General features: G+C 47.4%; 1 protein-coding gene and 1 non-coding gene across 2 annotated transcripts in view; one reads left to right on the top strand and one right to left on the bottom strand.

Moving 5' to 3' along the window:
- The window catches only part of pikfyve (phosphoinositide kinase, FYVE finger containing), a 54,495-nt gene extending 31,631 nt beyond the window's left edge, over window positions 1-22,864 (top strand). The window contains exons 19-42 of the mRNA XM_037686217.1: window positions 2,582-2,708; window positions 2,785-3,569; window positions 4,144-4,548; window positions 5,960-6,060; window positions 6,135-6,206; window positions 6,278-6,449; window positions 6,631-6,809; window positions 6,898-7,011; window positions 11,757-11,865; window positions 11,934-12,088; window positions 12,370-12,466; window positions 13,956-14,013; window positions 14,140-14,268; window positions 14,339-14,459; window positions 15,061-15,156; window positions 15,247-15,327; window positions 15,508-15,602; window positions 15,683-15,742; window positions 15,810-15,986; window positions 17,900-18,003; window positions 18,072-18,200; window positions 18,270-18,531; window positions 18,610-18,684; window positions 22,561-22,864. Coding sequence (XP_037542145.1) covers window positions 2,582-2,708; window positions 2,785-3,569; window positions 4,144-4,548; window positions 5,960-6,060; window positions 6,135-6,206; window positions 6,278-6,449; window positions 6,631-6,809; window positions 6,898-7,011; window positions 11,757-11,865; window positions 11,934-12,088; window positions 12,370-12,466; window positions 13,956-14,013; window positions 14,140-14,268; window positions 14,339-14,459; window positions 15,061-15,156; window positions 15,247-15,327; window positions 15,508-15,602; window positions 15,683-15,742; window positions 15,810-15,986; window positions 17,900-18,003; window positions 18,072-18,200; window positions 18,270-18,531; window positions 18,610-18,684; window positions 22,561-22,676 — 3,819 coding nt within the window. The 3' untranslated portion in view covers window positions 22,677-22,864. The remainder of the gene's footprint in view (window positions 1-2,581; window positions 2,709-2,784; window positions 3,570-4,143; window positions 4,549-5,959; window positions 6,061-6,134; window positions 6,207-6,277; window positions 6,450-6,630; window positions 6,810-6,897; window positions 7,012-11,756; window positions 11,866-11,933; window positions 12,089-12,369; window positions 12,467-13,955; window positions 14,014-14,139; window positions 14,269-14,338; window positions 14,460-15,060; window positions 15,157-15,246; window positions 15,328-15,507; window positions 15,603-15,682; window positions 15,743-15,809; window positions 15,987-17,899; window positions 18,004-18,071; window positions 18,201-18,269; window positions 18,532-18,609; window positions 18,685-22,560) is intronic.
- trnak-cuu lies at window positions 10,144-10,216 on the bottom strand. Its single transcript has one exon. It is a non-coding gene; the product is annotated as a tRNA-Lys (tRNA).
- Window positions 22,865-25,276: the final 2,412 nt, after the last annotated feature.

Raw genomic sequence — 25,276 nt, 5'->3', positions numbered from 1 at the left:
TTCATTCATTTGTTTGTTCATTCATTCGTTCGTTTGTTCGTTCGTTCGTTCATTCATTTATTCATTCATTTGTTCATTCATTCAACCTTTATTTAAACAAGTAGTCTTGTTGTCTCGAGAAATTCTGCTCTTTCATCTTTTTTCTCATTTCTTCTTCTTTCAGCGTAACTGAACAAACGTGTTCTTTCTGCTTTCTTCTGCTAATTTAAGCTCGATTCACCTTTTCAGCCGTTTTAACCTCATTTCAGCTTTTTTCAGATAAATTCAAGTTCTTTGCGGTATTTCCTGCCATTTTTAGCCCAATTAACTTCTTTCTGCTGATTTCTGCTTATTGTGCTCCTTTCAGATTTTTCTGCTAGTTTTAGCTTTTTCTTCTCTTTCAGCTACTATTTAGTTGTGTTTGTGCTTCTTTTTGCTTTTTCAGCTAATTCCACATTCTTTGCACTCTAAACTTTTTCAGCCTAATTCAGCAAAAATGTGCTCTCTCCACTTCCTTATGGTAATTTAACCTTCTTTCTGTGTTTTAGCTACTTTTTAGCTGTTTTCTTCTAATTTCAGCTTTTGTTTTCATTTTTTTATCTGACTTCCTAATTTTGTGCTAATTTCTGCTTATTTATACCTAATTTATCAAACATGTTCTTTCTGCTTTCTTCTGCTAATTTAGGCTTGTTGTTCCATTTCAGCTGCATTTCTGCATGTTTTTTTTTATTTAATTTCAGCTGTTTTTCAGCAAGTTCTTCTGCAATAAGCATTCGCACTGCATTTTCACAGGAAATGCAGTTTCTCAGATTATGAGTTTTCTGTAATCGAGGGGTGTCTGCCCCCCTGCTCCAACAAACCCTGACCCAACGGTTGAACCGCCTCTTCATGCTCTGAACCACTGATTCACATCAGGTGTGTTAGAGCCGAAGACTTCCATGAACCACTAGAGGGCGCTCTGGTCACGTGACCTTGTGATTCACTGCAGCGATGGCGGCCATTACCAGAACAGGCAAACGTCTGCACATATCCATCCATCCATCCATCCATTTTCTTCCTCTTATCCGGGGTCGGGTCACGGGGGTAGCAGCCTAAGTAGGGAGGCCCAGACTTCCCTCTCCCCAGCCACTTGGGCCAGCTCTTCCGGGGGAATCCCGAGGCGTTCCCAGGCCAGCCAGAGAAACATAGTCCCTCCAGCGTGTCCTGGGTCTTCCTCTGGGTCTCCTCCCGGTGGGACGTGTCCAGAACACCTCACCAGGGAGGCGGCCAGGAGGCATCCTAAACAGATGCCCAAGCCACCTCAACTGGCTCCTCTCGACATGGAGAAGCAGCGGCTCTACTCTGAGTCCCTCCCGGATGATCGAGCTTCTCACCCTGTCTCTAAGGGAGAGCCCAGACACCCTGCGGAGAAAACTCATTTCGGCCGCTTGTATCCGAGATCTCATTCTTTCGGTCACAACCCAAAGCTCGTGACCATAGATGAGGGTAGGAACGTAGATCGATCAGTAAATTGAGAGCTTCACCTTTTGACTCGGCTCTCTCTTCACCATGACAGACCAGTACAGCGCCCGCTTCACTGCAGACGCTGCACCTATCCACCTATCGATCTCACGCTCCATTTTCCCCTCATTCGTGAACAAGACCCCAAGATACTTGAACTCCTCCACTTGGGGTAGGACCTCCTCCCTGACCCGGAGAGGGCACTCTACCCTTTTCCGGCTCAAGACCATGGCCTCGGATTTGGAGGAACTGATCTTCATCCCGGCCGCGTCGCATTCGGCTGCGAACCGCTCCAGCGAAAGCTGTAGATCATGATCTGATGAAGCCAATAAGACCACATCATCTGCAAAAAGCAGAGAAGCAATCCTAAGGCCACCAAAACGGATCCCCTCAACACCTCGGCTGCACCTAGAAATTCTGTCCATAAAAGTTATGAACAGAATCGGTGACAAAGGGCAACCTTGGCGGAGTCCAACTCTCACCGGGAACAAGCCCGACTTACTGCCGGTGATGCGGACCAGGCTCTGACACCGGTCATACAGGGACCTAACAGCCCGTATCAAAGGGCCCGGTACCCCATACTCCCAGAGTACCCCCCACAGGGTCCCCCGAGGGACGCGGTCGAACGCCTTCTCCAAGTCCACAAAGCACATGTAGACTGGTTGGGCAAACTCCCACGCACCCTCCAGGACCCTGCTGAGGGTGTAGAGCTGGTCCAGTGTTTTCATTAAATAGCTCTGAGGACTGACTATGTAATACATGTAGAAGAAAAGGTTCAGTTCAAAACCCAAACATCTGGACTTGAGTTCTGCTCAGTCAGCAGCAGACTGAAGAACTTTACCAAACCTGTTGAGACACGGTTATTTTATAAATTAGCCTCGAACGTAGACACAATGTGCACATTTCAGACTGCACCAGCAGGAATATTCTGCACAGACCACCTGCTGCGGTCGGATCAGCTGCCTGAACGTGCCTTTTGAATTACCGCTCCAGATTCACAAAGTGATGCTGCGTTCAAGGCTGCCAACAGGCTGGGACATCTGAGCCTTGGAGGGGGCGCTATGTTGACCTTTGTCTGCCATGTTTGTTTTTGTTGTTGCAGCAAGTGTTGGACCGAGTGAGCCGGATGACGCAGGGCGACCTGGTCATGTCCATGGACCAGCTCCTCACCAAGCCTCGCCTCGGAACCTGCCACAAGTTCTACCTGCAGCCCTTCACCATGGCGAACAGTAAGAAGCAGCTGACGCTCCCGTTTCCTGAGGTTTCTGTCACCACCAGTCGTTTAAATCCTGTTTCTGTTTCCAGACGAGTCGAAGACCCTCATGTTCTTCGACGGCTGCCCGCCCCACCTGGGCTGCTCCATCAAGCTGCGGGGGCCGTCGGAGCACGAGCTGGCCAGGGTGAAGGACATCATAATGCTGATGGTGTGCGTGGCGTACCACTCGCAGCTGGAGATTTCCTTCCTTATGGACGAGTTTGCCATGCCGCCCAGCTTGCCCCAGAGCAGCTCCTTCCCCTGCCTCCTGGACCAGGAGCCAGACCGAGACAGCCTGGAGAAGACCATCGGGAGTGAAGAAGAAGCCTCGTCTTTAGAGTCTGCATCTAGAAATGGAGATGTGGACGTTCTTCAAGACAAGCCAAGTCAACAGTCTCCTCCCTTTGGCTTCCTTGAAGACGCTCCTAACGCAGAGACCAGGACCTCGTCCCCGTTCTCCAGTCCTGCTGCAGCCGGTCTGTCCGTCTCTCCTCCGTTCCTCATGGAGGACGACCAGGAGATGGGATCTGACACTCTCATTGGGATTTCTGAGGGAGACATGGTCGTGGAAGGCTCGCTGGTTCTGGAGGACGAAGACCGTTCAGAGACACCCACCCTCAAAGTGTTTCGAGACCCCCTCCAGGACGACACAGGGATGTTTGTGACCGAGCACGTGGACTCGTCTGACGACCGACTGAAGTCCATCTCTGCCGTGTTCAAATACGAGCTGAAGGACGTCATCCTGTGCATTTCTCCTTTCATCACGTTCAAGGAGCCGTTCCTGCTGACGCCTGAAGGCATGCACTGCCCCAGCAGGGACTACTTCCCTGAACAGGTACCCCCACAGAGCTGACGTCATGTTTTGTCCCAACGGCTCCTGCAGGTTCAAGTACCAACACACGCGCTAATATCTGTCATCACCGTGGGGGGAAAAAGTTTGTTGCAGGGGCAGCATCTTAGTTATAGACAGACACCTCACCTCCGACCAGGAGAGGACAGTCCACCCTCTGACTGAGGACCATGGCCTCAGATTTAGAGGTCCTGGCTGTGAACCGCTCCAGTGAGAGCTGGAGATCACAGCAGGATGACGCCAACAGGACCACATCATCTGTTTACAGCAGAGACGGAGTCCTGAGGCCCCCAGAACTGGACTCCCCCCGCCCCCACCCAGGCAGCATATTAAAGACTGGAGCCTGTGGTTGCTGCCAAAGGTGGAGCAACCAAGTATTAAGCAAAGGCTGAGGATACTTCCTGGCTGCTCTGTAGATGCTTTGTGTTTGCAACAGTTTGATGAAGCTCAGGAGCAGGAAAGGATTTTTATTTCTGACGTTTGAAAAAATGTGACTGGATTTAGTTTATTCTTTTTTTAGGACTTGACTTTGGTTTGAAGTGTCTCCTCCTTCCTGCAGGTTTATTTCTTCCCTCTGCTCAACAAGGACTTCAGAGAGCTGGACGGGCGCAAGAAGCGGCAGCTCCTCAAAGACTCTGCGCCGTCCTCGTCGGTCGGTGGACAGTCCAACGGTGCGTCTCAGCTCAGGCCTGTCCACGTCCTGCCCTGTCATGCTCTCACCAGAATCCACATCGTGGAGCAACTGGGCAGCAGCCAGGACCTGGCCCGGATGCTGGCTGACTACAGGGCCAAAGGGGGTCGAATTCGGCAGAAAGGGTCCAGTGATCCGTTTGGCTCTGCCGGTCCTGCAGTCGGTGGCGGTGGGCAGAACCGGGGAGCAGACAATCTGATGAAACCATGGGTGAAATCTGACTGTGAGGAGGAGAAGACGAGCAAACAGAACGACCCGGGCTGGACCTCAAAGGTGAGTGGAATGGGACCGTTTCAGTTTCAACAAGAACAAGTTCTTCCCTTAGAACAGGGGTGTCCAAAGTGTGGCCCCAGGGCCATGTGCAGCCCTTACAATGAGTCTGTGTGGCCCACAATGGTATAATTTTGGCCCACAGGCTAAGAAGTTGATAGAAAACAATACTTTTTTTAATAGAATTTTAAAGTTTTACAGCATAACTGATGAAAAGTATCTTCTCAGAGTAAGAAATATTAAGTACAATACAAAGCTTTGACTACAATAGTTACTATTTTTTATTTTATTTCATGGAACAAAGCACAGGCAGCACGGTGGCGCAACTGGTAGAGCTGCTGCCTCTCAGCGAGCAGGTCCCTGGTTCAAACCCCGGTCCAGGGGCCTTCTGGGTGGAGTTTGCATGTTCTCTCCGTGCATGCGTGGGTTTTCTCCGGGTACTCCAGTTTCCTCCCACAGATCAAAAACATGCATGTTAGGCTGATTGGTAACTCTAAATTGTCCCTAGGTGTGAGTGAGAGAGAGAATGGTTGTTTGTCTCGTTTGTCTCTGTGTCCCTGTGATGGACTGGAGACCTGTCCAGGGTGTCCCCCGCCCCTCGCACAGTGATTGCTGGACATGGGCACCAGCGACCCCCGTGACCCAAAATGGAAGAAGCGGGTAAAGATAATGGATGGATGGAACAAAGCACCACAAGCCTTCAATGACTTCTACAAAACATGGAGTTCTTGTCTCCTGTTGCAGAGCGAGAAGGGTGAACTGGAAATAGTCTGTCGTTCCGTGCATGTTGTGAGCACGAGAACTTGAAAATTAAGTGAAGCACCGGCTTCTATTTTAGTGTGTGGCTGCAGCTAAAGGTGCCTTTTGAAAATCCAAGATGGTTGCCACCATAAATGTCATAAATGTCCCTCTGTGTTGTTGGCACTAGAACATGATCCACACCAACCACTTGAGGCAGCTATGCTTTTATGCTACATAAAAACTAGAAAGCATAGTTTCCTCAGATGATTGGTGTGGTCTGTTTACACACACACACATCGATCTACACACCAAGATGGAAGTTGGTACCTAACTTTCTGTTCAGATTTAAGCTCACAACAGGGATGGACGGATGGTAGGTGTTTCCAATTCCCGCTTCTCACTCTGCAAACGGCTCCTCCATTGGTCCTGGTGATAGATTCATGTTGCGCCCTCCGTCACTGCGCTGTCTCGAACAAGAAAAAACCCTCCCTCCGTTCTTCTCCACAGTGTAACTCCTGCCCACTTGAATATCTTCACCAGAAACATACATACAACAAACCTTCACCCTTCAAACCCCACAAAGACGGGGGTCATCAGCGGACCTCTCGTTTGTCGATTGTAGACTAAACCTTGAGTTACGTGTTTTCGTCTCTTCTTTGTGTGTTCTCGTCAGCTGGACTGTTTGAACCCCAACAACCACCAGAGGCTGTGCGTGCTCTTCAGCAGTTCGTCACTTCAGTCCAACAACGCTCCCAACCCTTGCGTCAGCCCGTGGTAACGTGCACACCTCTCCTTCAGATCTGAACTCAAACGAGAAAACTCGTGCTCAGTGTTTGTGTTGTGAACAGGATAGTCACCATGGAGTTCTACGGTAAAAACGACCTGTCTCTGGGCGTCTTCCTGGAGCGCTACTGTTTCAGGTGAGACGTTTCGACCCAATACCACCACCTGTCAGCGTCTCGATTTGCTTCATGATGTCCCCCTCCTCCAGGCCCTCGTACCAGTGCCCCAGCATGTTCTGTGAGACTCCCATGGTGCACCACGTTCGCCGCTTTGTGCACGGCAGCGGCTGTGTGCAGATCGTGCTGAAGGAGCTGGACTCCCCCGTGCCCGGTTATCAGCACACCATCCTCAACTACTCCTGGTGCCGCATCTGCAAACAGGTGAGCGCCGCGTTCAGGCCACTGAAGAAGGACTTCACTGAGCCACTGAGCTTTTTGAAGGCCACAAATCAAGATCAAAGTTCAAATAAGGCCTTTGGTTGTCTGGACCATTGCTCTGTATTGCTGTATAACCATGTGCTGACAGGAGTATAACATAATAACTCTCCTCTTTCCTCTGAAGGTGACTCCAGTGGTGCCTCTGTCTAACGATTCATGGTCCATGTCTTTTGCCAAATATCTGGAGCTTCGTTTCTATGGCCACCAGTACACCAGACGGGCCAACGCAGAGCCCTGTGGACACTCCATCCATAAAGACTACCATCAGTATTTCTCCTACAACCAGATGGTGGCTTCCTTCAGGTTCGTCATTCAGGTCACTCACCTGACAGCGGAGAACGTGGAATCTGTGCCACACGAATAACGAATCAGTGAACCTTTGTTTTCTCAGCTACACGTTCGTAAGGCTGTTGGAGATTTGTCTTCCTCGTCCCAAGATCTTCATCAGGAACCTGGGGCCTTCCAAAGCCAACCTGCAGCAGGACCTAAAGGACTTCTCTCAGAAGTAAAGCAGATGCTGTTACACATCCCAGGGTTCCAGGAACCTGTGGGAGGAACGTTACAGTTCACCCCTTCAGAATCGCGTCATCTGCAGTCCAAAGTATCAAACGGAAATAATCCAAGAAATTAAGTTAAATTAGTTTTAATCATGTAGGAGGGCGGGACATTAAGGCTGTAATGTATCCAGTATGAAAACTGACAAACGGTGACCGTGCATCAACCACCTGTCGGCGTTCAAAGTGGGCCGGTACGTTCTCGTAGTCAGAACTGACACTTCCTAATTTTCTTAACGTAGTGTCACCAGCTGTAAGCTACAGTGAAATCTTTAATACTACCTTACTCACAGGACATCTTTCACCCTTACTCATTCTGGTTTACCGAGTCTGTCCACCAACATCTCCACCTCACCACCAGGTGGGGATCAAACGGCTCTCCACCTCCCTTCACCTGGGTGCCCAGTCTGATGGCATGAACGTACTGGCTTTTAGCCTATTGTGGTCCAGTACCATGGACATTTATGGCCCTTGTGTGTTTTAAGGCCCAGCCTACATTTTACAACTCGGGTTCCGGTCCGGGTTTTGAGTGTAGGCACTGGGCAGTCTGGCCCAGTTCCAGCTCAGTTTTTGGAACCCAGAGGCCTGATGTTTCATTCAGACCGGGCTGTTGCTGCAGATTTGGCATCGGCAGACTGCTGACCTATGATTGGTTCGCTGGCTGGGGGTGTCGTGTCAAAAATGAGTCATACTTCCAGTGGCTGCACCATTTCCTCCAGCTGCTTGCTTCTGGACGGTTGTGTGATGAGAGAGAACACAAAGGATGGCACCAGTGCCCTGGACAAACGACGAGGTGCCGTTATATCCAAGCTGCGATTTGCAGTCTTGCTACGACGACCCCACCCACATCGAGGCAGCGCTCTGCTGAACCCAAACAAAACCAGATGGTAAAAGGACTGTGCTTATGTAGCGCCCAAGATACTCAAAGCACTTTACATCACAATCTGTGCCCTTATTGACACATTCATACAGCGCACTACTGCATCTCTACAACAACGATCTGAATCTGTAGAGACTAATCAGAGCTTTAGATCACATTCAGACACTGATGGGACACATCAGAGGCAGTGAGGGGTTCATTGTCTTGTCCAGGGACACTTCAACATGTGACTGCTGCTGGAATTGAACCCCCGACTCTCCCATTGGAGAGCGATCCCTCTAACCACTAGGGGTGTAACGGTACGCTAAAATCACATTTCGGTTCGGTTCAGTTTCAAGGAGGGCTCGGTTCGGTTAATTTTCGGTACAAAAAAGGCCAAAATAATGATCGACAAAATGTTTATTTTGAAAATATGTCAAGTAAACAATACGTTTGTATAAAAATAAATAAAATGACCCATTTGGATGATATTTTAAATAACGGCACTCTTGACAATCAATAAACTATATTAACAATAATAAAAATCTTAATAAATACAATAACAGAACAATAAGCAGCAACAGACTGTTTACAATCTAACTAATCAAGTTTTGTTTTTGTCCAAAAAGACCAACTTGTCCACATTTTCTGCCAAAAGCTCAGATCTAGTTGCAGTGAATCTCTCCAGCGGTGGAGAGAACCTCTCACTAACAACAGTATCAGGAATAAAGAGGCAGAGCTGTGCTAATTTTGCAGTGTGGCTGTTTTTGTTTTGGCCTCATTGTTTTTCCACCAAAGAATGGTCCGCTTCAAAGGAAGGGCACCATGAAGCTCTGTACTCACAAACCTCTTCTAGGACCTGCTCCACAAGGGACATGCTACTTCCTGTCCCTGGAAAAGTTCAGAGTTCAGTCATCACAGACTTCTTAGCTGGAGGTGATCTCTGGTGGATTTCCCTGAAGAGGAAGAAGACTCAGCTGCTGTCTTTGTCCCAGACTGGAAATAAAACACAAAGAGGTAAAAAATGAGTTAATAAGATTATAATTTTAAATGTAAAAACGTTAATTAGCTCATAATACAATAACATTACCTCTTCTTGAATGGTCATCATTTATTTTTTTCATTGAACCTTTATTTCTACAGGTAGATCACATTGAGCCTCGAGGTCTCATTTACAAGAGAGACCTGATTTAACAAAGAATGATGACAACAGCGACAACAATAGACAGTTATAAAAAGGCATACAGATTTTATTTTTATTTTTTTACAAATAAGATGCAAAAAGAGTAACAAAACCAGGTAGATTCTAAGATGAATGTATAAAACTAAAAACAGGAACATGTCAGCATTGGTCCCTGCCAGGAGTCCAACAGATTCTTAAAGTCACTTGGAGAGGTCAAAGGTCGAGAGCTTCAATTGTTTTTGTAAGATATTCCAGGAAACGGGAGCGGAGTAGGAGAAGGCCCTCTTGCCTAGTTCAGTCCGCACTGTTATGCTAGGAGGGTGGTTGAATCTCTCGTTCATCATCATCATCAGGGCAGGGCTTTAAAGCTGCTCCAGGGCTTGTTGATGATCAGTTTTAGTTTTTTCTTAAAGTGCTGCTACAACTTTCTGCTGAAGTGTTGATGTGATGGGATGTCGTAGTGGGGCTCAATAACTTTAATCAAATGCTTAAAGCCGGCGCATCAACGACATACGGACGTAGACCCAGAGCTTTAAAAACTCCTACAGCTTGTGTTATTGCTCTGGTCTGATCTGAATTACCTGAGAAAGGTTGTTTAAATGCTGCTGTTATTGGTCTTTGCAACAAGCTGCTAGAAGAGACGTTCACATTCGGATGATGTCGTTTCAAGCACGTTAACAAATTAGACGTGTTGCTGCTGCAGATCCAATCTCCGTGAAACGACGTCGACACGCAGCTTTCATTTGTTCACTTGTATTTTAACAAGAAAGCCATAATGTTCCCCAACAGGAGACTGCAACGAGATGCTAGGCTGCTAATGCTACGCGTGCTGCAAGATAATAGCGCCGTGCTGAAACACGCTTAGGAACTTTAGTTCTGCGGCGCATAATCTCTCATTAATAAAATTGAGTGAGTGAAAAATAACCAAAACTCTACGCACGTGGACCGAACTGAACGTGTTGTACCATAATGGTTTAATACACCCACATGTACCGTTACACCACTACTAACCACTCAGCCACAACTGCCCCAAAACTTGAGCGCCCAACGTGGGGCTTGAACCCATGACTCTGAGATTAAGAGTCTCACGTTCTACCGACTGAGCTAGCCGGGCTGTTAAGATCCAGAGAAGACTGGGGCTGGTCTGATCCATGCCAGACTGGGCTTCACAATTCATAAGAGGCATGATGTGATGGGCCCTCCTTGAATATCATGTTTGTTCTGAACGTCCATGCCCACCATGGACAGCCAGTAACAGAACACCACTTGGGTTCAGATCAGGTTGGTCCATTCTCCTCTTCAGATCACTTACCTCCAGATAGCTGTGTCATTGCCTACCTGGACACTGAAGTACCCTAGGAATACTATAGAATCCCCAGGTAGCACCACCTCCATGAGACCATTTAGAGACTCAGAGATGGTTGGGTAATCTGAACTGTTGCTTACACCTGTCAGAACCTTCCTGCAGTTCAAAGTTGTAGGGAGCCATCCCTCATGTTCACAAGGGAGAACTCCAACATGGAGTTGCTTAGCTGGGCATTTGCGAGAATCCCCAGACCTGTCCAATGCCCGTCTTCTGGAGTTTGATTCCAAAGCACAAACTACACATACAGGTGAGCCCATTGATCACAAAGTAAAACTAGATGACACTGAGTCTCTGAATGACAGCAAACCTGGCATTCACCCTCTGTGCAATGCCTACAGCCTCACACAGACCCTTTATACATTTCTTGTGCATCACTACAGATAGTTTATCTCTCATGTTCTCATCAGGGAGAACGCTCTGGATCAGCCTTACTCAAACCCAAGGCCCCAGCCCAAACTTCACGGAGTCTGCAATTCCTACGTAGGCTCGCCGATAACATTTCTTATTTCTAGGTCTAGTTGTTTCTAACTTCCCTAAGGCCTTACATGCATATGATATCTTTGTAGGGAATAATTCTACTTTGGCTTAAACAAGGTCACTTCACTACATCTAGTTGGTACTGGTCAACCTCACACACAAGCACCAGCTTCTTACAAACCAAAAACGTGTCTCTAGAGCCAACTTCTGCTGCCTGGAGTCAACCCAATCTCCCTTGCCTGCTACGTGGCTCACATACCAACAAACCTTGCTGGACCTCCTCACAGGTGGTGGCCACATGGAGGTGGTGTCCACGTGGAGGTGGTGTCCATGTGAAGCTAAAGTGAGACTAGCGGGCACTGGCTGGCAAGCACTGCTGAGGGACGAAAGCATCACGAGTGGCCCCAGAGCCACAGTTTTTAGAAGTTGAGTGTTCATCTTTTAATGTTGAGGTTTATTTGTTTCAAACAAGACATAAAGACACGTAACTGGTCTTCAGAAAGACAGGACAGGTGTCTCATCAGACGAGACCCTGCTCTGAAGGGAAATACCTCAACCTTTTCACGTTCCACCGTAAAGAGCGCCATGTTAATTTTTGCACACGTTTGTCATGTAGCACCTCCATTATGTGGAGCCACAATGGTTCCAAGAGCCACCAATGATCTAAGAGAAGATGTCCCCCTTGACTTTGACTTTTCTCTTCGATAGGACACATGTTCTCCTTAAAATGCTCAGCTTGATCCTACTTAAACTCCCAAGTTCAGGTTTTGGGGATCTTGATTAACAGTCCCTGGTTTCTTTGTGGAAACAGAGTGGTTCAGGTGTACCTGGCCATCGATGACCGGCTCACCTCCCTGAAGACGGATACCTTCAGCAAGACCCGGGAGGAGAAGATGGAGGACCTCTTTGCTCAGAAAGATGTAGGTGTTCCTCTTCCCTTCATCTTTGTACTTGTGGTCTTTGTTGGACACTTGCTTTGTGCTTGTAGATGGAGGAGGCAGAGCTGCGCAGCTGGGTTGACAAGCTTCAGGTGAGGCTGCAGACCTGCAGCCTGGATTCTCCTCAGCAGCTCCAGGTGGTTCTGGAATCCCTGGTGATGAAGAAACAGAGTCTGTGTGAGATGCTGCAATCCTGGAACAGCAGGTCAGAACCAGTCGGTGTGCTTTAACCAGTATGTTGGTCAAGATCAGGGCGGTGGGCTCATCAGACCACGGTAGCAGAGAGAGAACTTGACTGTTAGGGTAAAATACCTTCATATCAGGACCAGATGAAACCATCATCACTTCCTCAGATGGCTAAACAAAGATGAACACTGATCATATATTGAAGCAGAACTAAACCAAAACCCAGAAGCAGTTTGAAGTGTGCCCTCTCCCCTGTACCAGAACATGCTGGTGATGGTTCTGGGCTGGTTTCTGTTGCAGACTTCAGGAGCTGTTCCAGCAGGAGAAGAGCAGGAAGCGTCTGTCTGTTCCCCCGAGTCCCGGCAGGCTCAGACCCAGCGCTCCTGACGACAGCAAGGTACCAGAGATGTGGCTGACGCTCCAGTAACCGTGTCTAAAACCTGTCGTCGTGGTAACAGGTGTCCTTCCAGGAGGTCAAAGATCAAAGCTGCTTATCAATTTATTTTACTGTAAAGAAACTGAAGCACAGAGACTCCTTCCTTCCTTCCCTCCCTCCCTCCCTTCTTCCCTTCCTTCATTTCTTCCCTTCTTTCCTTCCTTCCCTCCTTTCCTTCCTCCCTTCCTTCCCTCCCTTCTTCCCTTCCTTCATTTCTTCCCTTCTTTCCTCACTTCCTTCCTTCTTTCCTCCCTTCTTCCCTTCCTTCCTATCCATCCTTCCTTCCTTCCTTCCTTGTATCCTTTCTTCCTTTCTCCCTTCCTTCCTTCCTTCCTTCCTTCCTTCCTTCCTTCCTTCCTTCCTTCCTTCCTTCCTTCCTATCCATCCTTCCTTCCTTCCTTGTATCCTTTCTTCCTTTTTTCCTTTCTCCTTTCCTTCCTTCCTTCTTTCCTTCCTTCCTTCCTTCCTTCCTTCCTTCCTTCCTTCCTTCCTTCCTTCCTTCCTCCCTCCCTCCCTCCCTCCCTCCCTCCCTCCCTCCCTCCCTCCCTCCCTTCCTTCCTTCCTATCCATCCTTCCTTGTATCCTTTATTCCTTCTTTCCTTTCTCCCTTCCTTCCTTCCTTCCTTCCTTCCTTCCTTCATTACATCCAATAATAACAAAAATGTAAAGTGTAAAAAGAAACAGTAAATAAGGATCTAAGACATAAACTAAGTTATACGCTAAACGAACGCCAAACGCTAATAATGTAAAACAATACAGTATACTAAACAGCAGCCTGAATATGAGTCTGTAGTGAGCAGAGGGGTATAAATGAACACAGCAGCATGAGATGATCAGCAGCATGAGATCAGCAGCATAGATAATCAGCAGCACAGATAAGTCACATATTTCCAATCAAAGTGTCACCACAGTGATTATTCTGGTTAGAGATTCATGAGTCTAACAGCCTCAGGGTAGAAGCTGTTCCTCAGTCTAGTGGTTCTAAACTTAATGCTCCTTAACCTCCTTCCTGAGGGGAGTGGGTCAAAAAGTGTGTGTGCTGGGTGAGTGTGGTCCTTCATGATGCAGGTGGCCCTCTTCCTGCATCTGGAGGTGTAGATGTCTGTGATGGTGGGGAGGCTGACTCCAACATCTTCTGTGCAGCCTTCACCACTCTCTGCAAAGCTTTTCTTTCTGCAGCTGTGCAGCCTCCATGCCACACGTTGATGCTGGAGCACAGGATGCTCTCCACTGCACACCTGTAGAAGAGGCGATTGTCTGAATTAACAAAGTAACAGAGCTGTTATTGTTGTAACTTTTTCAGTCAAATCAGGCTAAGAGAAGAAAACCCAGTTTGGTTGACCTGGCTTAAGAGGAAACCCCTCTGGTTATTAAAATCCTAAAAACAGCAGCTGCAGTGCAGACTTGAAACTAATTCTTCCTGGTTATTTGATTTTTATCTGTTTCACAGAGCACCCTGGACTCCTCTCCTCGAAACCCCTCACCTGTGGTCCAGAATGGGGACAAAGGTGGGTTTAACCACTTTGGTCAACACAACAACCACAACTGACTCACTGCAGGGGTCTGGGGTTCTTTCAGAACTAAATCCAGGTCTGTGTGCAGCTTTCTGTGATGCCGTTTTGTCCCCCTGACAGAAGACCGTCACCTCTGCACGCTGCCCTCAACCACCTCCTCCCAGCTTTCATCACCTGGAGACCCCGGAGTCGAAACGGTCTCTGCTGGACCCTCCTTCAGTGAGCAGGACTCTGTCAGCATCCCTGAAGGTACATGCACATGCACACACATCAAGTTTGATCCAGATGTTTCCTCACACTTGGCCTTCACTGCTTTCAGACGTGTTTGACGGACACCTCCTGGGCTCCACAGACAGCCAGGTGAAGGAGAAGTCCACCATGAAGGCCATCCTTGCCAACTTCCTGCCTGGAAACAGCTTCAACCCCATCCCCTTCCCGTTGTAAGTCACACCCTGCAGGACTGAAGGAAGCCTGCCGGGCCCTCATACACAATCTAAACCTCTCCTTCTGACTGCTCCTACCACTGGGGTCAAGGTTTTATGACTCGTCTGGTATTCTGTTATCAAATATGTGCCTATTACTGTCAGTGTGGCCTAAGTTACCACGACAACGCTATTCACCAGAAACAACCCCCTCTAATCTTGTAAAAACCACAGAGAGTCCTTCACCTTCTCCTAAATCTTTCTGCAAATCTCACAAAGCAATCTCCGGACGTGGCTGACTGTCTTTTTGTGTCCACCCAATTCAAGATGGCCGCCACAGCTACCTGATGCCAAATACCAAAATGAGCAAAGTTTCTGAGATCTTGAGCGGACGTTCGATGTTGCTAACAGAATTCTTGTCCGTTAGTAAAATATCTCGTTAATTCCTGAACATATTTCAAGATCTTTACACAAACGAAACTGATTATTGTTGGAGTCGACTTCATTCAAGATGGCCGCCACAGCTTACTTAGTCAAATACAGAAATGGTGTGGTAGTAGCTGACTGTGATCCTCAGCGCCCAGTCTGAGTGCTAACAGCTCAACTTGTGTGTCCACAGTGATCCAGACAAACACTACCTGATGTACGAGCACGAGCGGGTTCCCATTGCAGTGTGTGAGCGCGAGCCGAGCTCCATCATTGCCTTCGCCCTCAGGTGAGCGCTCACTTTCGTTCTCTTTGCTCTCCTTGTTCTCCTTGTTCCCCTACATCTAGCATCAGTAATGTTCTGCTTGTTTTCCACCAGCTGCAAAGAATACAAAACAGCTCTGGAAGATCTGTCCAAGGCTTCAAATGCCACAGGAGATGAGACTCCACAGCCCCCCAGGTACGCAAAGTCCTTAGTTCTGCTAAATTCTAACTTGGACCTGGAGGGGACCAGCAGGTCTGACAGGGCCTTGTTTTTACAGGAAACATAAACAGCACACATAGGTTCTGTTTCGTTGTTTTGATGTTTGATCGGACCTGAACCAGCCTGCAGTTCTGATGACTTTGTGTGTGTTTTTAGTGGCGCAGAGAGTCGGTCCAGGAGCAGCCCGGCCAGGCCCGGCGAATCTTTGTCGACCCAGCAGAGTCGCAGCAGCGCCGATGGAGATCCTCTCAGTACGTGTCCTCCAGGTTCTGCAGTCCAACAAACACCGCCTGACAGAGTCAGTGAGGACGTTTGTCTTTTTGTTTTTCAGGGGACGCCGACCTGGCCGACAAGCAGAAGAAACAGACCCTGAATCCACACGTGGAGCTGCGTGAGTCTCCGTTTCATCCGACGAGCCAAGAAATCCAAAGATCTGACCCGTCTCTTTCTCACCGCAGAATTCTCTGACGCCAACGCCAAGTTCTACTGTCGGATCTACTACGCCGAAGAGTTCCACCAGATGCGTGAGGAGATCATGGAGAGCAGCGAGGAGGACTTTGTCCGCTCGCTGTCCCACTGTGTCAACTGGCAGGCCCGGGGAGGGAAGTCTGGAGCCGTTTTCTATGCTACAGAGGGTTGGTACCCCCCACAGGCAGATTTCTTCTGTTTCTGTAAAAACTAAACGTTTCAGACTTTCAGAATAAAGGTTTAAATAATGAGCTAGATTACAAGAGGGAGAGGATCTCCAAACCAACCTGATCAGGTGTGGAAAAGTAATCCTTGTTAAATCAGGAGGTTTTTAAAGGCTCAGTTGAGTGTCACCTCCACACACATCCATCCATCAATCCATCATCTTCCTCCGCTTGTTCTGAAGTCAGGTCTCAGAGGCAGCAGCTTGAGCAGGAGGCCCAGACGTCTCTTTCCACAACACCCTCTTCCAGGTCTTCTGGGAGGACCCTAAGGTCTCAGTCCAACCAAGAGACGTAGTGTCTCCTGCGTGTCCTGGGTCTTCCCCGGCCAGATTAATGCCATCCAAGGAGGGCAAAAAACTGCTCAGGTGCTCAGGTCCAAAAACCAAAACCTCAGTCTTGTCTATATTCAAAAGCAGAACATTTAGTGTCATCCAGGTTTTTATGTCTTTAAGACATGCTTGTAGTCTAAGTAGCTGATTGGATTCATTGGGTTTAATGGACAAATATAACTGTGTATCATCAGCATATCAATAAAAATTATCCCATGCTGTTTAATAACTTTACCTAATGGAAGCATATACAAGGTAAAGAGTATTGGTCCAAGCACTGAACCCTGAGGAACTCCATGACTAACTTTGGTGTATGAAGAAGATTCATTATTTACATTTACAAACTGGAATCTATCAGATAGATATGATTTGAACCAATTTAGAGCTCTTCCTGTAATTCCAGCATCATATTCAAGCCTATATAACAGAATATTGTGATCAACTGTATCAAATGCAGCACTGAGGTCTAACAGGACCAGTAGAGACACAAGTCCATTGTCTGAGGCCATGAGAATATCATTAGTGACTTTCACCAGTGCAGATTCTGTGCTGTGGTGAACTCTGAACCCTGACTGAAACTCTTCAGATTATTTATTTGCAGATGATCATGTAACTGACCTGCAACTATTTTCTCTAGAATATTTGAGATGAAAGTTAGATTAGATATAGATCTATAGTTGTCTAGGATTCCTGGGTTGAGGTTATGTTTCTTAAGTAAATGTTTAATTACAGCAACCTTAAAGCTCTGTGGTACGTAACCGTTTATTAGAGACAAATTAACAGATCCAACATGTGGTTATTAATTAAGGGAAATATGTCTTTTAAACAGTCTGGATGGGATGGGATCTAGCAGGCATGTGGATGGTTTGGATTAAGCTATTATTTTTGACAATTCAGAGCTCAACAGGATCAAAACAGTCCAAACATAAATCAGGTTCTAGTGACATTTTTAAAGTTGTCTCATCTGACACAGAACCAGAGGTGATAGTAGGAATGTTGGTTTGAATTTTTTCCCTAATTAAAACGATTTTATTTATAAAGAATTTCATGAAGTCATCACTGCTTATAGTTGTAGGGACACATGAATTATCATAGAGAGAGTTTACATTAGACTAACTATGGTACTGAAAAGGAACCTGAGGTTATTTTTATTCTCATCAATTAAAGATGAATAATATAAAGTTCTAGCTTTACGGAGCATTTTTTTGTACGTTGGCAGACTATCTCTCCAAGATGAGTAAAATTCCTCAACATTAATGCAGCGCCACTTTCATTCTAGCTTTCTAGATGTCTGTTTTAAAGTACGTAACTCAGAATTGAACCAAGGAGCTATTCTCTTCTGATTGATTACTTTCTTTTTTAGCAGAGCAGCTTTATCAATGAAGTTTGCAAAGTAGTTGTAAAAATATTTGATAATTAAAGAGCTTGATGATGAAGAATCAAAACCAGCAGAAATCTGCAGGTGGACTTGTTCTTCTTGATGGTACGGTTTTGTTGGACCTGCTGACCTCTCCTGCTTCCTGTCAGATGACCGCTTCATCCTGAAGCAGATGCCCAGACTGGAGGTCCAGTCCTTCCTGGACTTTGCTCCGCACTACTTCACCTACATCAGCGGTGCCGTGCAGCAGAAGGTGGGTCTCCTGCCCTTAAGGCTTCGGTCTTCACAGCTCGGATTTTCACCTCCATGTTTGCTCCACAGAGGCCGACAGCGCTGGCCAAAATCCTGGGGGTCTACAGGATCGGGTACAAGAACTCCCAGAACAACACAGAGAAAAAACTGGACCTTCTGGTCATGGAGAACCTGTTCTATGGCCGTAAGATGGCTCAGGTGCGTTCTCCACAGGTTGGATTCATCCTTCAGAGGTGTGTCGGGTTGATACTGAAGGTTCTTCTGCAGGTGTTTGACCTGAAAGGCTCCCTGAGGAACCGGAACGTGAAGACCGACTCGGGTAAAGAGAGCTGTGAGGTGGTTCTGCTGGACGAGAACCTGCTGAAGCTGATTCACGACAACCCGCTCTACATCCGCTCCCACTGCAAGACCATCCTGCGAGCCGCCATCCACAGCGACGCCTTCTTCCTGTCCAGCCACCTCATCATCGACTACTCGCTGCTGGTGGGGCGGGACGACGCCACGGACCAGCTGGTGGTCGGGATCATAGGTGAGGATGAGGGGGGTGGGGGTCGGTCAGAGTCCATTAGGACGGTTCTGATGGTTCTCCCTCTGCTGCTTCCTAAAGATTACATCCGGACATTCACGTGGGACAAGAAGCTGGAGATGGTGGTCAAGTCTACGGGAATCCTGGGAGGCCAAGGTGATCGCAGGATCTGGTCTCAGTACTTGGACTGAACCGTTTCCAGTTTCATGTTGATTTTACCCTCCATCACTTTAATTTGTTCACAGCAGTTTAAATTGAGAATCCGATCATATCACATCCATCCATCCATCCATCATCTTCCTCTTATTCTGAAGTCAGGTCTCGGGGGCAGCATCTTGAGCAGAGAGGTCCAGACATCTCAGTTCTTCTGAGGGGAGCCCAAGGTGTTCCCAGGACACACTGGAGAGACATGGTCCCTCCAGTGTGTCCTGGGTCTTCCCCAGGGTCTCCTCCCAGTTGGACATGCCCGGACCACCTCAACTGGCTCCTCTGGATGTGGAGGAGCAGTGCTTCTACTCAGAGTCTCTCCTGATAACTGAACTCACCCTGTCTCTAAGGGAGAGTCCAGCTACCCTGCAGAGGAAACTCATTTCAATCTCCTGTATCCATGATCTCATTTTTTATCACAACCAGAACCATTTAAAAATTGCATTGGTTCCCAACCGTGGTCCTTGAGGAACACCATCTTGTATGTTTTAGTTGTTTTCTTGCTCCAACACACCTGACTCAGTGACTTAATTACTTCGTGTTCTGCCGAAGCCTGCCAATCACTTATTCATTTAAATCAGATGTGTCAAAGCAGGGAAACAACTAAAACCTGCAGGATGGTGTTCCTGAAGTACCACGGTTTGGAACCATTGTTCTAAGGAAACCAGCAGATCAAGGTGACCTCCATCCTGAGCGGCACTGAGGTGGTTCTGGGGTCACAGCAGCTCAGGAAATCAGCGATAACCTGGACCTTGATCTGCTGATTAAAAGATGAACTTTCTGAGATCTGTATGTGTTCATGTACTGAGGATGCTACCACTGAGACAATGTTCTGTCCTACAGTGGACCTGGTACATGAGTCCTCACTGACTGGCTCTGGTAGCTTTCTGTCCAGAGCCAAGAGCAGTCACTGGAAATGTCCTTTTTCTCACCCTCAAATATGTCATTGAATATTTGAGTCAAAAACCTCACTGCCATCTCTCTAAGACATTTCCAAACCTCCACTGGTCATCAGGTCCTACTGCCTTCTCCTTCTTCATTCTTTCAGAGCTTTCTGGACTTCACCCTCACTAATCTTTCCCACTTCCTGGTCCACAGTTTCTATGACCTCTGCTCTTCTTTCTCTTTCATTCTCTTGATTCATTAACTCCTCAAAGTACCCCTTCCATCTTCCCATCACACTCTCCTCACTTGTTAGAACATTACCATTCCTATATTTAACAAGCCCAACCTTCTGCACATCCTTCCCAGCCTGATCCCTCTGTCTCACCAATCGGTACAAGTCCTTCTCGCCCTCCTTAGTGTCCAGTCTCCCATACAACTCATCTTACACCTTCTGCTTTATCTTAGCTACCTCCCTCTTTGTTCTTCATCCCATCTCCTTATATTCCTGTCTCCTCTCTTCAGTCCTCTCTCTGTCATATTTCTTCTTGGCTAACCTCTTTCTTTGAACATCTTCCTGCACTTCACTATTCCACCACCAGGTTTCCTTATCATCCATTCTCTGTCCAGATGACACACCAAGTACCTTCCTACCTGTCTCTCTAATTACTGTTGCTGTAGTAGTCCAGTCATCTGGAAGCTCTTTCTTACCACCCAGAGCCTTTAACAGCTCCTCTCTGAATTTATCACAACATTCTTCCTTCTTCATCTTCCACCATTTGGTCTTCTTCTCTGATTTTACTCTTTTTCTCTTCTTCACAACAACAGTCATTCTACACACAACCATCCGATGCTGTCTGGCCACGCTCTCCCCTGCCACAACCTTACAGTCTCCAGTCTCCCTCAGGTTTCCTCTTCTACACAGAATATAGTCGACCTGCGTACTCCTTCCTCCACTCTTATAGGTCACTCTATGCTCCTCCCTCTTTTGGAAACAGGTGTTGACTACAGCCATTTACATTCTCTTGGCGAAATCCACCACCATCTGTCCTTCCTGGTTTCTTTCCTTGACACCAAACCTACCCATCACTTCCTCATCCTCTGTTTCCTTCACCAACATGTCCATTCAGGTCTGTTCCCATCACCACCCTCTCCTCCCTGGGAATACTCTCTATCACTTCATCCAGATCTTTCTCCTCCACATCACATCCAACCTGTGGAGCAAAACCACTGACAACATTTAGCATCAGACCTTCTACTTCTACCTTCAGGCACATCACCCTATCTGACACTCTTTTCACCTCTACTACATTCTTTGCCAACTCCTCCTTCAGGACCACCCCTACTCCTTCTCTCTTTCTATCCGCACCATGGTGAAACAGTTTGAACCCTGCTCCAATGCTGCGAGCCTTGCTGCCCTTAACTTGGTCTCTTGGACACATAAAACATCTACCTTCCTTCTCAGCATCATGTCAGCCAGCTCTCTACCTTTGCCTGTCATTGTCCCCACATTTAGAGTTGCAACCCTCAGTCCTACATTCTTCACTTTCCTCTTCTCCTCTGTCTCCTGACTCGTTTCCCTCCCCGTGGTCTTCAACTAACAGCAGCACAATTTCCTCCGGCACCCTGTTTGTCAACAGCACCGGTGGCTGTCCTCTGCTCTTGAAATAACTTTCACTGTTCAGATCCCTCAGTGACAGGGGGCATCAGTGTTCTGCTCTAGTTCTGTGAGTTTCATGTGAAAACATCTCCTGGAGCTTAAGGACTGACGAAGAAATCTCGAGAAACTGTTTTCATGAAATATTGCGAACCTTCTTCAGGTCTTTTCTTCTTGAGCTGCTCACACTTAAAACTGCGTGGTCATCCTCCAGTGGGAGAATTGGGGGTTCAATTCCACCAGCAGTCACATGTTGAAGTGTCCCTGGGCAAGACACTGAACCTCTCATGCCTCTGATGTGTGTCCCATCAGTGTCTGAATGTGTGTGGAGGTTAGTGAGGGCACAGTGTGTTGTAAAGAGCTCTGTCTTGATTAGAGAGGAGCTGTACAAGTAACGTCCATCAACTTGTTTTAAACAAAGATGTAAAATCCCAGAGTACGATGAAGATCAAAGAAATCCTGTTCTGATTAGAACCTCAGTTTAAAATCCCCTGAATGTCCCTTTAATGAACACCAACACGATGTACGTTCGTCCTGTTAGAAGTGAGTTGCAATTGTAACGCAATCCAAGATGGCTGCCTGGTCTACCTTAAAACAGAGTTGCATTTGGGCCCAAAAAATCCAAACGACCCGGCCCCGGCCCCAGCCCCAGCCCGTAGACATCACTTCCAAACCCGACCCGACGAATTAACAGCAATTACAGGTCCGACCCCCCCCCCCCCCCCCCACACACACACACAACACGTTTAATTAAGCTTTGACTGCTTATGTAGTTGTTAACGGTCGGCAGATACACAGAGGCAGAAGATCAGAGCTGAGGGTGTTTGTCCTTTCAGGATCTCACCTGTTTGGGTCGTCGGCCGCGTACGTCCGCTGAGTGCACGCTGAGTGCACGCTGAGTGCACGCTGAACGTCCATCTGGGCTTTGATGGGTCGCTGCCTGGCAGTACAGTCCATCTGAAGCTTGACTGAACTTTGTTTCACCTCTTTCAGAGCCGGTGAAATGGAAATCATATAATTGGATGTATGGCAGGCCTTGGCATCATATAATTGGATCGTGGCTGATCCGCTGACGCAGTCAAAAGCCCGACACCGCTTCGGGCCCGGGTTATAAATGACAGCTCTACCTTAAAACTCCCCATGGTGCGGTCAGTTTTAGAGGTGGTGAGTCCTGGTGTGGTAGTAGCTGACAGTACCCTAGAAGACCCGTCTGAGGGCTAATACAGTTTCTCCTTGTGACTCTGGTTCTGATTCGTTTGCTAAATTTCTGTTGTGTCCACCTGCAGGGAAGATGCCCACGGTGGTGTCTCCAGAACTGTACCGGGCCCGCTTCTGTGAGGCCATGGACAAGTACTTCCTGATGGTGCCGGACCACTGGACCGGGCTGGGCTCCAACTGCTGAGCAGAAACCGACTGAAGCCTGTCGGTGACGTCGTCCCACAGCTGCATTGTCTCTTTAGATCTAAGTCCAGATGTGCTGCTGTGAGGTCCAGTCCCTCTGAACCCCCCACCGTACGTCAGTCTTATTTTTTTATTTGCTGCCGAGTGGAGCCTCAGAAACCTCCAGTCATGTAATTAAATGTTTGTACAGCAGAAGAAGAAACTATTAAAACGTTCTTAACACTTGGTCGTGTCTGTGAGGAGATGGGCTGGAACTTCCTGTTTCTACGTCTTTCTAATCTGAGGAGAGCTCGGTGTCCTCCACACCGTGCCGGTTTCTGAACATTTCCAAAACTTTCCAAATGATCTGTGGTTTGTTGAAACTGGGTGATTTAACAACTGGAAACCAGCTGGTTTTTCTTACGTTGGTACCAGGTTGACTTTGTTTACTGGTCTGGAGTGATGTCATTGATGACGTCATCAAGATTTCCAGCCCTACTTTTAACGAGTACCAACAGCTCATAACACACCTGTCGGTAAACCAGTGATGAAAACCCAAGTCTTTCAGGAGTCTGCGTGATGGTGGAGGGGTCAAAGGTCGGATTCACTCAAGACATTGTCCATGGTCGACGGGACAAACGCGAACCTGCAGCTATCAAGTGAACTCACCTGCTTATGACTGCCAGCTGACCCAAACCATTTTAGGATCTGAGAAGTGGACTTTACCAGAACCAGAACCGCTCAGTAGTTCTTGGTGGAAGTGGTCTGAATCAAAGGAAGATCCAACGTGGAGACATGGTCTGAGGACATTTCCTGTCCTAAACATTTGTGGTTACGCCACAGACTGGGACAGTGTACAGGACAAAGGGTTTGACATTTATTATCGGGGTGTCAACCTGGATGATACACTAGGTTTAACAAAGGCGTCATATGTGACCTTGACCTTTGACCCCATGACCTTGAAATCAAACCAAGAATAGCAAGCGGCCATCAGGGCACTAACGATCAGTTGTTAGGCTGATGGTCCTCCATGTGAACAGCTAGTTCTGGATGTCAACAACAAACTGGTTGATCCACCATGAGAAGGTGATGTTTATAAGATTGAGTTTGTTGCAGCTCCTCAGACTGAAGAAGTCCTTTGGATGAAACGTTTCAACGAGAAGAATCCATCCAGAGGACCTGACTCCACCGTGTTGGATTAATCTGGATTATTGAGCAGCATCAGGACGACGGTGGAACTGCAGATTCCAGGGCAGACCGAGGAGACGTATGGAGGCAGTTAGAGGACATGGAGTGAAGACAGAGGACAGATTGAGATGGAGGAGGACTCTCTGTGGAGACCCTTGAAGAGAAGAAGTCTTGACAAGGAAGGAGACGTTGCCAGAAGAACAAACACAGCAGATACTGGGGCAAAAAGAAAAGCAGACAACAGGTTTGTTTTTTCATCTTCCTCTTTTATTTGAAATGCATCAACAGATCTGACACCAGACCGCTGGCCTGGAACCACCAGGACCTGGGCTGAGGGGACGTCTTCAGTCCTCCTGACTGGCATTAGAACAGAACAAACGTCAGAACTTGGCACTGCACTGAAAATAAGAATAAATATCCTAAACAAAGAAACTACATGGACAGATTCAAACGGGGCCAGTTTACATTTCTAGTCATGTTGGACCAGTCGGGACATCAGGAGGACCAGGAGCAGCTTCGTGGGACAAAGACCAAAAACCAAACTGGAAGTACTTTAAGAAAACCTTCTGAGCTGATCTGGAGTCAGAACTGTTAACAGACCTTCAGATGGACCAGGAACTTCTGCACGGACCATAAACTGTACAGTTTACAGTAAATACTTTGTGTACTTGTACACACAAAAGCACAGAGCAGGATGAACACGCGAAGACTCGGATGGTAAACAAACAAACATCAGACCTCAGTGACACAAACATTCTTATTGAAAATAAAAAATAATTTGTAGAAGGACCGTTGAACTTGTCTGACGTCAACAGACAGACGGAGGTTCAAACGACGGGAAAACTGAGTGAAGCTGGCGTTAACGGTTCTTCACACGAAAACCATCACGTGTTGGCTCATCTGGACTGGGACCACTGGAGACCAGTACATGACTCATAATACAGAGAAAATGGGCAGTTTTTAAATTTTGTTTGTTGTTGTTACTGAATAATTAAATTTTGTGTGTGATTGTGCTCTGAACATCCATCCATCCATCCATCCATCCATCATCTTTGCCAGCTTCTTTTCAGGTCATGGGGAACACCTGGACAGGTCTTGAGGGTGGATCAGTTGGTAGAGCTGCTGCCTCTCAGCGAGCAGGTCCCTGGTTCAAACCCCGGTCCAGGGGCCTTCTGGGTGGAGTTTGCATGTTCTCTCCGTGCATGCGTGTGTTTTCTCCAGGTGTTCCAGTTTCCTCCCACAGACCAAAAACATGCATGTTAGACTGATTGGTAACTCTAAATTGTCCCTAGGTGAGAGAGAGAGAATGATTGTTTGTCTTGTTTGTCTCTATATGTCCCTGTGATGAACTGGAAACCTGTCCAGGTGTCCCTGTGATGAACTGGAAACCTGTCCAGGTGTCCCTGTGATGAACTGGAGACCTGTCCAGGTGTC

This window comes from Nematolebias whitei, chromosome 13 (assembly GCF_014905685.2).
Source record: "Nematolebias whitei isolate Nwh7 chromosome 13, NemWhi1, whole genome shotgun sequence".
Lineage (NCBI taxonomy): Eukaryota > Metazoa > Chordata > Actinopteri > Cyprinodontiformes > Rivulidae > Nematolebias > Nematolebias whitei.
The sequence above is the reverse complement of the archived record's forward strand: the minus strand, read 5'-3'. Positions and strand labels throughout refer to the sequence as shown.